This window comes from Bos javanicus, chromosome X, assembly GCF_032452875.1.
Source record: "Bos javanicus breed banteng chromosome X, ARS-OSU_banteng_1.0, whole genome shotgun sequence".
In the NCBI taxonomy this organism is placed as follows: Eukaryota; Metazoa; Chordata; class Mammalia; order Artiodactyla; family Bovidae; genus Bos; species Bos javanicus.
In genome coordinates, this window is record NC_083897.1 from 92,909,105 (window position 1) to 92,925,511 (window position 16,407).

The 16,407-nt window shown below is 42.3% G+C and overlaps 1 protein-coding gene across 1 annotated transcript in view; it reads left to right on the forward strand.

The window, feature by feature from the left end:
• Positions 1–11,056, forward strand: part of LOC133243374 (palmitoyltransferase ZDHHC3-like) — a 60,973-nt gene extending 49,917 nt beyond the window's left edge. The window contains exon 3 of the mRNA XM_061410203.1: positions 1–11,056. This exon is cut by the window's left edge and continues 18,823 nt beyond it. Within this exon, the coding sequence (XP_061266187.1) occupies positions 8,148–8,930 (783 nt within the window). The 5' untranslated portion in view covers positions 1–8,147 and the 3' untranslated portion in view covers positions 8,931–11,056.
• Positions 11,057–16,407: the final 5,351 nt, after the last annotated feature.

A 16,407-nucleotide genomic window follows, 5' to 3' on the forward strand; every position in this document is an offset into this window, starting at 1 on the left:
TGGGCCATGCAGCATGTAGGATCTTAGTTCCCCAACCAGGGATCGAACCTGAGCCCCCTGCAGTGGAAGCACAGAGCTCCACTGGACCTCCAGGGAAGCCCCTTTAGTTTTGTTTTAATTTCTATTTATCTGATGGCTGCTTAGTTTGAGCATTTGTTCATGAGCCTGTTAGCCTTATGGCTTGCTTTCCTTTTCATATTCTTTGTAGACCTGTTTGCATCTGAAGTCCTCTCCAAAGGTTTCCCTTCTGTGTGGTCTATACAAGTGATCCCAATCCTGCAGGAAACCTGGATGTCAACCAGGGATTCTATACTCTGTACCATGGGGCACTCACAGATGCCTCTCTCTCTGATTTCTTGACCTGTCTGAACAGACTTCCCTAACTCTGGTCCTCAGCACCCTCTTCTTTTCAAAATCTCCCTGTGGATCAAGGCCATGGTGGTGGAGTCACATTCATGTCTCCCTACTGACCCTTAGGATGCAACTCCTGTGCTTTCCACACACTTACACTCATCCCTGTTATATGTCCACAAGCTATCTTTCCCTCCCCAAAGCTATATAACCTTTTATCAGAAAACTCCAGGGACACTCCACTGTCCAAAATCTCCTGAAAGGATTCTATGTGGGGCCCTCTCAGGGGAAGGAGGCACCATAGAAGCTATCATCCAGGAGGTTTCACTCTTGTCAAGGCCCTGCACTACCTATCTGGAGCAGATCATGAGGATAAAACATGGGGTACCCTCTCCTCAAAGAAGCATGGAAGAACTTTAGAAGAGCCTGAGACCTGAGTGCCAGGAACCACTAGGAAGGAGGCACTGGGGCAGCCAGGCCAGGGAGAGAGATATGTATGACCTTCAGTGACTTTGGAGAAATGATGGCCATGGCCTTTGGGCACCTCCAAGCCCAGGCCCCTCCCTCACTAGCCTTAGCTCGTAAATCCTTCCAGATTATGCCCTGTTCCAAAGTAGACTCTTGGCACCTCCCCCACCATCTTTTTCTCACCCACAGACTCCCGCCTTTATTGTGGCTGCCTCCCTCTACTCCTATCCTTATTTGGACCACTTCCCTCTCTCTACCTTCAACCCCAACATCCCACAAAATCCAGATATAATCATAGGTTCTCTAGGGTGCCTTTTCCGGGTCCATTCTCTGGTCAAGGGAACCAGAGCTGGCAGGTGCTGGAACCAGAGCATGAAGTGGAGAGGACTCTCTTCACCTCAAAAGTTTGGGTGTCCTCCAACCCTGTCTTGAAGCTGCCATCTTTCTGGAAGTCGCCATAGGCTGCAGGGCTCACAAGTGAAGGCTCTCAGTGACCAAGGCCCTGTGAAGTTAAAGCCCTGCAGTTTCCCACGTCATCTCCCTCCCACCCTACTCCAAACTCATTGTTCCAGCCATTCCCAGCAGGACAGCAGGGCCCTGCTGTCTGGTCTCTAGGCTTAGCTACTGCTGCACCCTCAGGTTGATTCTCCTCTCTCTCTTTATAATCAGGCACCTCCTAACTCATCACTCCAGACAGCTAATCACCACCTTCTCTGGGATCTTCCCTTACCTTTTCCCTCAGGCTACAGAAAAGTGGAAATATTAAGCTATGAAGAATATATAAAGTTGAAATAGAGAACACAATAGAGGAGTAAAATAGGTTGAATACAGATGAAGAATGAATAAGGGAATTGGGAGATTACATTGAAGAATTCTTTCAGAAAGCAGAAGAATAAAAATGTAGAAAATATTAAGTTAAAAAACTAAGAGAAATGGAAAATAGAAAAGCCTTGATAGTGGTCTCAGAAAAAGAGTAAAAATAAAAAAATGAGAGGAGAAAATACTTAAAGAATGGAGGTAAATATCCCAGGATTAAAGTTTACTGAATATCAAATCACTTTACAAACATCAATTGTACTTCTGCATATAAGCAGATGCAGTTAGAAAATAAAATGTTTTAATTAACACTTAAATGCCATTTAAAAATCAAATATTTAGAAATATGTCTTAAAAGGACATGTAAATGCTTTGTGGGTTGCAACCCACTCCAGTGTTACTGCCTGGAGAATCCCGGGGACGGCAGAGCCTGGTGGGCTGCCATCTCTGGGGTTGCACAGAGTCGGACACGACTGAAGCAACTTAGCAGCAGCAGCAGCAGCAAGTGCTTTGTGGAGAAAACTGTAACTTTTTAAAGAGAGATTAAAGAAGATGTAAACAAATGAAGTGATATACCGTATTCACAGGCTGATGGACTCAATATTACAAGGATGTTGGTTCTCTTCAAATTGATTTACAGATGCAATATAAATCCAAATAAAGCCTTAATGGGTAGTCATTGTTTTGTGGAATTTGACTACTTCCAAAATGTATATAGAAATGAAAAAGGCCAAAAATATACATTACTCCTGAAGAACAATAGAGAAGTTTTATTCTATCAGATGACCAGATTTTTAAAATAAAGTTACAGTAATTCCGACCATAGTATTGCCGTGCATGTATGCTAAGTAGCTTCAGTCATGTCCAACTCTTGTGACCCCATGGATGGTAACCCAGCAAACTCCTCTGTCCATGCTATTTCCCAGACAAGAATACTGAAGTGGGCTGCCATTTCCTCCTCCAGGAGATTTTCTTGATCCAGGGATCGAAACTGCATTTCCTGCATCTCCCGCATTGGCAGGTGGATTCTTTACCACTGACCACTGGGGAAGCCCCATAGTTCCACTAGCCTAGTGGAACAAACCGCTCAGAAAAAGACCCATGTATGTGATTTAACAAAATGTAGCACTGGAGAACAGAAGTACCAGGGCAATTTTATGTTGAACCAATTGGGTGTCCAAATAGGAAAACAAGCAAACAAACAAAAACACCTAAATTGGAATGTTTACCTCACATATCTAAAACATCAATAATTCACAGATAGTTATAAACCTAAATGTGAAAAGCAAAGAAGATAACATAGGAGAATATATTTTTGACTTTGGGATAGTAAAACATTTCTTAAAACAAGACACCAAAATTACTAATGATGAAGGGATTGATAAAATGGACTACATTAAAAATAATAACTTATTTTCACCTAGGCTTCCCTTGTGGCTCAGCTGGTAAAGAATCTGCCTGCAATGCTGGAGACCTGGGTTCGATGCCTGGGTTGGGAAGATCCCCTGGAGAAGGGAAAGGCTACCCACTCCAATATTCTGACCTGGAGAAGTCCATGGACTGTATAGCCCATGGGGTTGCAAAGAGTCGGATACAATTGAACGACTTTCACTTATTTTCACCTAGAAATACCATAAACTGTGCAAAGGTAAATTACAGAATGGGAAAAGATATATTTTCATCATTTAAAACCATCAAAGATTTCATATCCAGATTACAAAATGAAATCTTACAGTTCAACAAAAGATCTATAATCAATAGAAAAATATTCGACAGGGAATTCCCTGGCAGTCCAGTTGACAGGACTCCATACTTTCACTGCCAAGGGCCCAGATCCGATCCCTGGTTGGGAAACTTAACATCCCACAAGCCATGGCCAATAAATTTTTTTAATTAAAAAATATTTGAAAGATTTGAATGAACACTTCACAGGAGAATATCCAATAGCCAGTAAGTGGCCACGAAAAGGTGCTCAATTTCATTAGTTTTCAGGGAAATGCCAATTTAAACCATATGAGATACTATGCTTCTCAGATTGGCAAAAATTGAAAAGTGACAGTACGGGTGGTACTGACATGGGACAGACAACAGGGCCTGAACCTAAAAGTTTCTCTGAAAAATAGAGCCTATATTAGAAAACAAACAAGAAACCTCTGTATCTCTTCTAGTCACCAGACTGATGTAGCCTGAAATCAGTCATAAAGCCAAATACCGCAGGTTGTTGAATTACACCGCAGGCTGAATTCACCAGATCTCCAGGTCTCTTATGTGAAACCTAAAGACTTCTGGTTGCCAGAAGAATGGGACCTTGGGAATTGAAATTGGTGCATCAAAGTTGATTTGTATTAACCTGAGCGATACCTAAACACCAGCTTGCACTGAGTCTCCCTTGGTGGCAGAAGCAGCCCTTCCTCCACAGTCTAATGGGACTGGACCTGAGTGACTTGGGGATCCCCCAACGATTTGGCTCATCTTTCTCAAGATCCATTCATATCACCTTTTGGCGCCTCCAGCCCCATTACTGGATTCAGACTCCTGTATGTCAGACCTGTGAGAAGAAAGCCTAATTTATGTTTGCAGAAACCCCAGTAATATATGTGAGAATTGATTCTATGCATGATAGATCATAGGGAAATAAATACAATTTTAGATTGGGCCAAACATTTTTAGTTGTGGTAAAATACATATAACATAAAATTTGCCATTTTATGGGCCAAAGAACTAAACAGACCTTTCTCCAAAGAAATATACAAATGGCTAACAAACACATGAAAAGATGCTCAACATCACTCATTATCAGAGAAATGCAAATCAAAACCACAATGAGGTATCATCTCACGCCAGTCGGAATGGCTGCTGTCAACAAGTCTACAAACAATAAATGCTGGAGAGGGTGTGGAGAAAAGGGAACCCTCTTACACTGTTGGTGGGAATGCAAACTAGTACAGCCACTATGGAAAACAGTGTGCTGCTGCTGCTGCCGCCAAATCACTTCAGTCGTGTCCGACTCTGTGCGACCCCATAGACGGCAGCCCACCAGGCTCCCACGTCCCTGGGATTCTCCAGGCAAGAACACTGGAGTGGGTTGCCATTTCCTTCTCCAATGCATGGAAGTGAAAAGTGAAAGGGAAGTTGCTTAGTTGTGTCCAACTCTTCGTGACCCCATGGACTGCAGCCTACCAGGCTCCTCCATCCATGGGATTTTCCAGGCAAGAGTACTGGAATGGGGTGCCATTGCCTTCTCTGGAGAACAGTGTGGAGATTCCTTAAAAAACTGGAAATAGAACTGCCATACGACCCAGTAATCCCACTGCTAGGCAGACACACCGAGGAAACCAGAATTGAAAGAGACATGTGTACCCCAATGTTCATCGCAGCACTGTTTACAATAGCCAGGACATGGAAGCAACCTAGATGTCCATTGGCAGACGAATGGATAAGAAAGCTGTGGTACATATACACAATGGAATATTACTCAGCTATTAAAAAAAATGCATTTGAATCAGTTCTAATGAGGTGGATGAAACTGGAGCCTATTATACAGAGTGAAGTAAGACAGAAAGAAAAAGACCAATATAGTATATTAATGCATATATATGGAATTTAGAAAGATGGTAATGATGATCCTATATGCGAGACAGCAAAAGAGACACAGATGTAAAGAACAGACTTTTGGACTCTGTGGGAGAAGGCGAGGGTGAGATGATTTGAGAGAATAGCATTGAAACATGTGTATTATCATATGTGAAACAGATCGCCAGTCCAGGTTTGATGCATGAGGCAGGGTGCTCAGGGCTGGTGCACTGGGATGACCCTGAGAGATGGGATGGGGAGGGAGGTGGGAGGGAGGGTCTGGATGGGGAACACCTGTACACCCATGGCTGATTCATGTGAATGTATGGCAAAAACCACCACAATATTGTAAAGTAATTAGCCTCCAATTAAAATAAAAACTTTTTTTAATTTGCCATTTTAACCACTTTCTAGTATACAGTTAGGTGGTGTTAATTACATTCAAAATGTTGTGTGACCATCACCATTATTGAATTCCCAAACTTTTTTTTTTTAACCATCCCAAACAGAAGTTCTGCACCCATTAAGCAATAACGCCCATTCCACTCTGCCCCTAGTTCCTGGTAACCTTTAACCTACTTTCTGTCCCTATACATTTGCCAGTTCTAGATATTTCATATAAGTGGAATCTTAACAATATTTGTCCTTTTATGTTTGGATTATTTCCCTTAGAATAATATTTTCAGGGCTCATGCTCTGTGATGACCTAGAGAGGTGGGACTGGGGGGAGGGGGAGGTTCAAGAGGGAGGGGATATATGTATACTTACGACTGATTCACGTTGTACAGCAGAAACCGACACAACATTGTAAAGCAATTAGCCTCCAACTAAAAATAAATTTTAAAAAAGAACCTGTTGCCAAATCCAAGGTCATGAAGATTTACCCCTGTGTTTTCTTCTAAGAGTTTTGTGGTTTTAGCTCTTGTATTTAGGTTGTTGATCCATTTTGAATTAATAGTATAGGTATGAGGTAGGGGCCCAACATCGTTCTTTTGCATATAAAAATCCAGTTGCATCAGCACCCTTTGTTGAAGAGACTATCCTTACTCCACTGAATGGACTTGGCACTCTCGTCAAAAACCACTTGGCCATTTGATTTGTCTTTTTCAAGATTGTTTTGACTATTCAAGGCCCCTTGAAATTCCATATGAATTTGAGGATTGGCATCTCCACATTTCTGCAAAAAGGCTGTTGGAATTTTGATAGGGATTTTGTTGAATCTGTAGGTTGCTTTGTGTATTAGTAACATGTTAATATAAAATCTTCCGATCTGGGGACTTCCCTGACAGTCAAGTGGTTAAGACTCCAAGCTTCTAATGCAGGGGGTTTGAGTTCAATTCCTGGTCAGGGAACTAAGATCCCGCATTCTACCCAGCAAAAAAAAAAAAAAAATCAACCTTCATTGTGGCATGTGGCATCTCTAGTTGTGGCATGTGGGATCTAGTTCCCTGACCAGACATCGAACCCAGGCCTCCAGCATTGAGAGTGCAGTCTTAGCCACTGGACCACCAAGAAAGTCCCCTACAGATATCTTTTAGATGGTATTGTAAATGAAATTGCTCTTAATTTCAAAACACAACTGATTTTTATGTGTTGATCTTGTTCCTTAAAGCTTTGCTGAATTTATTAGATCTAGGCCTTTTCTGCATCTGAAATGCCCTTTCTGTATCAGTTGAGATGATCATGTAGGTTATTTTTTCCTTGTTGTATTAATGTGATGTATCTATAACCCTGATTGATTTTCTGATGTTGAACCACTCTTGCATTCCTGGAACAAATCCCACTAGATCATTCTGTATAATCCTTTCAATATGCTGTTGGATTCTGTTTGCTAGTATTTTGTTGAGGATTTTTGCATCTGTATTTATAGGGATATTGGTCTGTAATTTTCTTGTGATATCTTTGGTTTTGGTAGGGCCAGACTTTTCAGTATGGGTGCACTTAGCATTCCTGGATGTATGTACTGTGTTAGCTAAAGCAGCTAGCAGTATTTCTAAGATTAGTCCTACTGACTGAAACCTGGACTCAAATGTGTTAGTCGCTCAGTCGTGTCTGACTCTTTTTGACCCTGTGGACTGGGGCCCACCAGGCTTCTCTGCCTATGGAATTCTCCAGGCAAGAATACTGGAGTGGGTCGCCATTCCCTTCTCCAGAGAATCTTCCTGACCCAGGGATTGAACCTGGGTCTCCTGCATTGCGGGCAGCTTCTTTACCATCTGAGCCACCACACCAGGGAAAGCCTGGACTCAACAGTGAAGTGAAGTCGCTCAGTCATGTCTGACTCTTTGCGACCCCATGGACTGTAACCCACCAGGCTCCTCAGCCCATGGAATTTTCCAGGCAAGAGTACTGGAGTGGGTTGCTATTTCCTTCGCCAGGGGATCTTCCCAACCCAGGGATCGAACTCGGGTCTCCCGCACTGCAGGCAGACACTTTACCGTCTGAGCCACCAGGGAAGCCCAACAGTAGCCTATGTTAATTGTACAACTGTACAGTGTAGAGGGAGGAATCCAAATGTTAGTGACATCGATGGTAACTGGTGAACATAACTGACTTCCAAAGGTTTAGGTCAGTAAGAATGGTGGGCGGCGCCGGCTCCTGCAGCCGCCGCCACCCCACTGAGGGGCGCTTGATGGGCGCGCCGCCTCGCGTCCGGCCGAATCCCGGAAGCTGCGGCGCCTCCTGCCGGGGAGCCATCGCCGCAGCCTGAGGTCGGGTCACCGGTGGAGGCTGCCTGAGGAGCGACGACGGTGGCGGCAACGGGAGCCCCACCAGGAGTCTGGGACTGAGGAACTGACTGGGGCTTCACAAGGCCAGTATGGACAGAATAGCTTAGGATGTTTATCCCCGCCCTCCGCTTCTGAGACTTTGAGCGGAAACCAGAGTGCTTCCAGTCAGAAAAGTGCGTCCCACCTTCTCACCCCTATCCGACGGGCGCCATGTGGTTCATCCGCGATGGCTGTGGCATTGTCTTTGCCATTGTCACCTGGTTTCTGGTCTTATATGCGGAGTTCGTGGTCCTCTTCGTCATGCTGATTCCATCTGGGGACTACATGTACAGCGCCATCAACGGAATCGTGTTCAGCGTGCTGGTCTTCTTGGCCCTGGCTTCCCACTGCCGGGCCATGTTGACCGACCCTGGGGCTGTGCCCAAGGGAAATGCCACTAAAGAATTCATCGAGAGTTTACAGCTGACGTCTGGGCAGGTGCTGTACAGCTGTCCCAAATGCTGCAGCATCAAGCCCGACCGAGCCCACCACTGCAGGATTTGTAAGCGGTGCATTCGGAAGATGGACCACCATTGTCCCTGGATCAACAACTGTGTCGGCGAGAAGAACCAGAAATACTTCGTCCTGTTTACAATGTACGTAGCTCTCATTTCTTTGCACGCCCTCATCTTGGTGGGATTCCACTTCCTGCATTGCTTTGAAGAAGACTGCAGCTCCTTCTCGCCCACCACGATGACCCTCCTCATCTTCCTCGGCTTGGAGGCGCTGCTCTTCCTCATTTTCACATCGGCCATGTTCCGGATCCAGATGCTCTCCATCTGCACAGATGAGACGGGAATAGAACAACTGAAAAAGGAAGACAGAAGATGGGCCAAGAAAACAATATGGGTGAACCTGAAAGCCGTTTTTGGCCACCGCTTCTCTCTAGGCTGGGCCAGCCCCTTTGTCATGCCAAACCAAGGGAAGGCAGACGGGTACCAGCATGTGATCTGAAAGACCCTGACCAGCATTGCCACTCAGACACAAACCACATCCCAGCACTACCCTTGGATTGGGTCTTAAGAATGTCCAAACCGAAAAACCAACACAACAACTCTAAATAAGACATTTTTTGTTTAATGTCTCAAGTAAAATGGCAGAACATTGCAGAAAAAAAAAAAGCCTCCGTGTTTTGTTTTTAAAAGATCATCCTTTCTGCTTTTCTTTTTCCTTTTAAAAAATATAATAGTTTTATTTATTTTTGGCTGGGCTGGGCTGGGTCTTCATTGCTGCATGCAGGCTTTTCTCTAGTTGCTGTGAGCGGGGCTACTCTGTAGTTGTACTGCAGCTTCTCGTTGCAGTGGCTTCTGTTGTTGCAGACCACGGGCTCTAGGGCATGCCGGCCTAGTTTCGGCTAACTGGCTCCAGAGCAGAGACTCAACAGTTGTGGCACATGGGCTTAGTTGCTTCATGGCATGTGGGATCTTCCCGTACTAGGGATCGGACCCTTGTCTCCTGCATTGGCAGGTGGAGTCTTTACCACTGAGTCACCAGGGGAGCCCTCTTTTTTACTTTTTAAAATCATTTGTTACCCATTCATCTGCTGGTGGACATCCAGGTTGCTTCTGTGTCCTAGCTATTGTAAATATTGCTGCAATGAACATTGGGGTACAGGTGTCTTTTTCAATTCTGGTTTCCTCGGGGTATATGCCCAGTAGTGGGATTGCTGGGTCATATGGTAGTTTTATTCCTAGTTTTAAAGGAATCTCCATACTCTTCTCCATAGTGGTTGTATCCATTTGCATTCCCACCAACAAAGTAAGAGGGTTCCCTATTTTCCACACCCTTTCCAGCATTTATTGTTTGTATACTTTTTGATGATGGCCATTCTGACTGGTGTGAGATGATGATACCTCATTGTGATTTTGATTTGCATTTCTGTAGTAATGGGCTCGGAGACGGCAATGGCAATTCATTCCAGTACTCTTGCCTGGAAAATCCCATGGACGGAGGAGCCTGGTGGCGACTGAGTGACTTCACTTTCACTTTTCACTTTCCTGCATTGGGGAAGGAAATGGCAATCCACTCCAGTGTTCTTGCCTGGAGAATCCCAGGGTTGAAAGAGCCTGGTGGGCTTCCGTCTATGGGGTCGCACAGAGTTGGACACGACTGAAGCAACTTAGCAGCAGCAGTAATGAGCTATATTGAGCATCTTTTCATTTGTTTATTAGCCATCTCTATGTCTTCTTTGGAGAAATGTTTGTTTAGATCTTCTGCCCACTTTTTGATTGGGTTGTTTGTTTTTCTGGTATTGAACTACTTGAGCTGCTTATGTATTTTGGAAATTAATTCTTTGTCAGTTGTTTCATTTGCTATTAGTTTCCCCCATTGTGAAGGTTGTTTCTTCACCTTGCTTATAGTTTCCTTACATACACACAATGGAATATTACTCAGCTATAAAAAGGAAGCCATTTGAGTCAGTTCTAATGAGGTAGATGAACCTATTATAGCCTATTATACAGTGTAATATTGTAGAGAGTAAGGCAAAGAAAAAGACAGGTACTGTATATTAACACATATATGTGGAATCTAGAAAGATGGTACTGACAATCTTACATGCAGGGCAGCAAAGGAGACACAGACACAAAGAACAGACTTTTGGGATCAGTCAGAGAAGGAGAGGGTGGGATGATTTGAGAGAATAGCATTGAAATATATACATTACCATATCTAGAATAGATAGCCAGTGAGAGTTTGATGTATGATGCAGGGCACCCAAAGCCGGTGCTCTGTGACAACCTGGAGAGATAGACTGGAGAAGGAGATGGGAGGGGGCTTCAGAGGGAGCGGACACATGTATGCCTATGGCTGATTCATATTGATGTATGGCAAAAAGCATCACAATATTGTAAAGTAGTTATCCTCTAATTTAAATAAATAGTTTTTAATAGGAGATTTTTAAAATTTATTTATTAAGTGAAGGATAATTGTTTTACAGAATTTTGTTGTTTTCTGTCAAACCTCAACATGAATCAGCCATAGGTATGCATATGTCCCCTCCCTCTTGAACCTCCCTCCCATCTCTCTCCCCATCCCACCCCTCTAGGTTGATACAGAGCCCCTGTTTGAGTTCCCAGAGACATACAGCAAATTCACATTGGCTATCTATTTTACATTTGGTAATTTAAGTTTCCATCTTACCCTCTCCATACATGTCACTCTCTCCTCCCCTCTCCCCGTGTCCATAAGTCTGTTCTCTATGTCTGTTTCTCCACTGCTGCCCTGAAAATAAATTCTCCCATACCATCTTTCTAGATTCCATATATATGCGTTAGTATATGATATTTATCTTTCTGTTTCTGACTTACTTCACTCTGTATAATAGGCTCTAGGTTCATCTGCCTCATTAGAACTGACTGAAATGTGTTCCTTTTTATGGCTGAGTAATATTACTCAGAAGTACCACAACTTCTTTATCCATTCATCTGTTGATGAACATCTAGGTTGCTTCCATGTTCTAGCTATTATAAATAGTGCTGTAGTGAACATTGGGGTACAAGTGTCTTTTTCAATTTTGGTTTCTTCAGGGTATATGTCTAGGAGTCACATAGTGCTGGGTCATATGGTGGTTTTATTCCTGCTTTTTTAAGAAATCTAAGTACCATCATACATAGTGGCTGTATGAATTTACATTCCCACCAACAGTGTAAGAGCATTCCCTTTTTTCCACACCCTCTCCAGCATTTATTTTTTGTAGACTTTTTGATGATGGCCATTCTGACCAGTGTGAGGTGATATCTCATTGTAGTTTTGATTTGCATTTCTCTAATAATGAACGATGTTGAGCATCTTTTCATGTGTTTGTTAGCCATCTGTATGTCTTCTTTGGAGAAACGTCTGTTTAGATCTTCTGCCCACTTTTTGATTGGGTTGTTTGTTTTTCTCGAATTTTGTATGAGTTGCTTGTATATTTTGGAAATTAATCCTTTGTCAGTTGTTTCATTTGCTATTATTTTCTCCCATTCTGAGGGTTGTCTTTTCACCTTGTTTATAGTTTCCTTTGCAAAAGCTTTTAAGTTTAATTAGGTCCCACTTATTTACTTTTGTTTTTATTTCCATTACTTTAGAAGGTGGGTCATACAGGATCTTGCTTTGATTCATGTCATCAAGTGTTCTGCCTATGTTTTCCTCTAAGAGTTTTATAGTTTTTGATCTTACATTTAGGTCTTTAATCCATTTTGAGTTTATTTTTGTGTACGGTGTTAGTAAGTGTTCTAATTTCATTCTTTTACATGTAGCTGTTCAGTTTTCCCAGCACCATTGAAGAGGCTGTCTTTGCCCCATTGTATATTCTTGCCTCCTTTGTCAAAAATAAGGTACCCATAGGTGCATGAGTTTATTTCTGGGCCTTCTATCTTGTTCCATTGGTCTATATTTCTGTTTTTGTGCCAGTAGCTTAGTGTCTTGATGACTGTAGCTTTGTAGTATAATCTGAAGTCAGGAAGTTTGATTCCTTCAGCTCCATTTTTCTTTCTCAGGACTGGTTTGGGTATTCTAGGTCTTTTGTGTTTCCATATGAATTGTGATTTTTTTTGTTCTAGTTCTGTGAAAAATGCCATTGGTAATTTGATAGGAATCTCATTGAATCTGTAGATCGCATTTGGTAGTATAGTCATTTTCACAATATTGATTCTTCCTACCCAGGAACATGGAATATCTCTCCATCTGTTATGTCATCTTTGATATCTTTCATCAGTGTCTTATGATTTTCTGTATACAGGTCTTTTATCTCCTTAGGTAGGTTTATTCCTAGATATTTTATTCTTTTTGTTGCAATGGTGAATTCAGGATTTATTCCTTAATTTATTTTTCTGATTTTTCATTATTAGTATATAGGAATGCAAGTGATTTCTGTGTATTGATTTTGTATCTTGCAACTTTGCTAAATAAGCTCTAATAATTTTCTGATAGTACCTTTAGGGTTTTCTATGTATAGTATCATGTCATCTGCAAACAGTGAGAGCTTGACTTCTTCTTTTCCTATCTGGATTCCTTTTATTTTTCTTCTCTGATTGCTGTAGCTAGGACTTCCAAAACTATGTTGAATGATAGTCGTGAGAGTGGACACCCTTGTCTTGTTCCTGATCTTAGGGGGAATGCTTGCAGTTTTTCATCATTGAGCATAATGTTTGCTCTAGGCTCATCATATATGGCCTTTACTATGTTGAGGTAGGTTCCTTCTGTGCCCATTTTTTGAAGAGTTTTAATCATAAATGGGTGCTGAATTTTGTCAAAGGCTTTTTCTGCATCTATTGAGAGCATCGTATGGTTTTTATCTTTCAATTTGTAAATGTGGTGTATCACATTAATTGATTTCTGTATATTGAAGAGTCCTTGCATCCCAGGAATAAACCCAACTTGATCATGGTGTATGAGCTTTTTAATGCTTTATTGAATTCTGTTTGCTAGAATTCTGTTCAGGATTTTTGCATCTATGTTCATCAGTGATATTGGCCTGTAGTTTTCTTTTTTGTGTGTTGTCTTTGTCTGGCTTTGGTATCAGGGTGATGGTGGCCTCATAGAATGAGTTAGGAAGGGTTCCTTCCTCTGCAATTTTTTGAAAGAGTTTTAGATGGATAGACATTAGCTCTTATCTAAATGTTAGATAGAATTCACCTGTGAAGCCATCTGGACCTGGGCTTTTGTTTTTTGGGAGGAGATTTTTTTTAATCACAGTTCCTATTTCAGTGCTTGTAATTGGGTTGTTCATAATTTCTATTTCTTCCTGGTTCAGTCTTGGAAGATTGAACTTTTCTGAGGATCTGGGACTTAAATCCTCACTGAAGATGGATTCTTACCCTTGTACTCTGAGAGGGCCGGGATCAGGGCTGAAGCCCTAAAAAGTGTCCTTGACACAGTGGCCTCATGCCCCATGTGAGCATAATGCCTCCTGATTCGTGAAATCAATCGCCTGCCTTGTACTCTATGGGCCCTGGGTGTGTAGAATGATTTTGGAGGTGGGGGGTGGAGATGAAAGGGGTCTTATTTGTATTCTGAATCACAAGTTATATTCCAAATAATTATTTGGAAGAATGCGAAGGAAAGAAGTTTTTCCCATTTAAAATGCCTTACACAATCACAAGAAGAAAATGACGTAGCTTCAGGCAAGCTCTGTTTCCTTTGTTTCTTCTGCTTACTGACTGAGCACCCAACCTCCCTCCCTCTCCTAGCACAGTGTCCATTCAGCAGTGTTACTGCCTAAGTGAAACAGCCACAGCTGCCCCCAACCCGTCGACGCCCCTCTTCCTCATTTTGTAAATTTTCGCAGTGGGTTTACTTTCTGGTATTTTAGACCCATAAATGTGTACGTACCCATATCTTGTCTGTATTTCAACCTGAGAGACAGTGGACCTGCGTTAGCTGACCGTGATGCAAGGGCAACATTACAAAGTTGAGAGATGACCGTCCATCCCCTGGAATTGGCAGACATCTAAGCCTGTAGTACTGAGACTGAGTAGTGTTTCCACTTGCACACTTGTGTGTTGAGTCTTAGTTGAAGGAGGAAGGGCCTGAAGACGGGGAGGGGGGAGTGCGGGGGGTTGGACGCAGGTGAGAGGAAGAGGAGCACACATCAAATGTAGGTCACAGAAATCCAGATGCTGACCATCTCACACGTGGTATTGTTTTTTAAATGATCACCACAAACCTTTGTTTTAATCTTTTGCTTGGGGTGGGTTTGGGGTGAGGTTTATTAAATCAGCCCTGGGTGGGGAGAGATTTCATCTAGCTATGTGATCTTTCAGAAAAGTAAGTGGAACATGCTGCCTCTTTTCAGTTCTGCCAGTGCTTCCACATGGAAACCAAATGCAGTAAAAATTTTCAAAATAAAAAGAAATCAGAGTGCTGGAATCAATTCATTCTGTATAACCCACTTAACTCACCCCCTAATTATGTGGACACTCCTTTCACAAAGGCTTCAAGACATGCATTATTAGATGGCAGAGACTAGCTAGGTGGTCACTAGGCGTGTTTTTATTCTTCCTTTTTGGGACAAATTCAGATTATATCTTCCAGCATCCCTTGCAGTTGAATGTGACCGCTGTCTGAGTTCTAGCTAATGGAATGTGAGCAGAAGTGCTGTACACTACAGTCTAGGCCTAGCTCATTAAAACCTCCCACATGGTCTCACCTTCTTTTATTTGGCTGCGATGGAGATGACAATAGTACAATGGTGACCACATTTGAAGGTGGCAGATCATCTTCACAGAAGATGCCTAGGACCCTGAATCACCACTTAGAAAAAGTCAGTCCAGCTATTAATGGTTGTTTTGGAAGATTGCAGAAGCAAGAAGTGAATGTTATTGTCTTAAATTTCACAGATTTTTTTTCTGTCTCAGAAGCTAACTTTACTTTAACTAAAACAAGTAAGCACCAGCCTCCTTAAAAACATTGTAGTGTTTTTTCCCCTGTAATTTGGGTTCATGATAAGAGATGGGCCCCCTGATTTCAATGGGGTTGATAGGATCACCTTTAGAAACAAGTCTGTTCTGATCCCTATAATGGACAGCGGAACCATAGCAGAAATCAGAATGGTGATTTGACCTGTGGGGATGTGTAATGGTGGCTAATTAAACGTGGTTACCCTGGGGCCAAATAGATGGACAGCCTAATAAGGTCCTACTTGATTCACGCAACAAAAAAAAATCTAGTCTAGCAAATGGAGGCTTGATCTAGTCCCCAAAATGTAGAGTCCCAGCCTCTCCCCATAGTTCATAGACTGGAGCCCTTTGAATGAAGGGGAGGGTCTACTTGAAGTAATACTTGCTACACTTTTCACAAGGGTGTATTGTGAACTCTCCCTCCTTGCTTTTCCCACAGGAACCTGTAGCCAACATAATTGTGCCTTGGGGACAGGGAAATACCCAGACCTTTTGAAATATAATAGATACTGGTTCTGAATTAATCCCCATGACCTAGACTATCATGACGGTCCACCAGTCATTAATCTCAAAAATATACGATCAAAAAATAAAAAATAAATAAATAAAAACATTTAAAAAATATATATACAAGCAAGATACAATTAATCTCAAAAATATACAAGCAACTCCTGCAGCTCAATTCCAGAAAAATAAGCGACCCAATCAAAAAATGGGCCAAAGAACTAAACAGACATTTCTCCAAAGAAGACATACAGATGGCTAACAAACACATGAAAAGATGCTCAACATCACTCATTATCAGAGAAATGCAAATCAAAACCACAATGAGGTACCATCTCACGCCAGTCAGAATGGCTGCTATCAAAAAGTCTACAAACAATAAATTCTGGAGAGGGTGAAAAGAAAAGGGAACCCTCTTACACTGTTGGTGGGAATGCAAACTAGAACGGCCACTATGGAGAACAGTGTGGAGATTCCATAAAAAACTGGAAATAGAACTGCCATATGACTCAGCAATCCCACTGCTGGGCATATACACCAAGGAAACC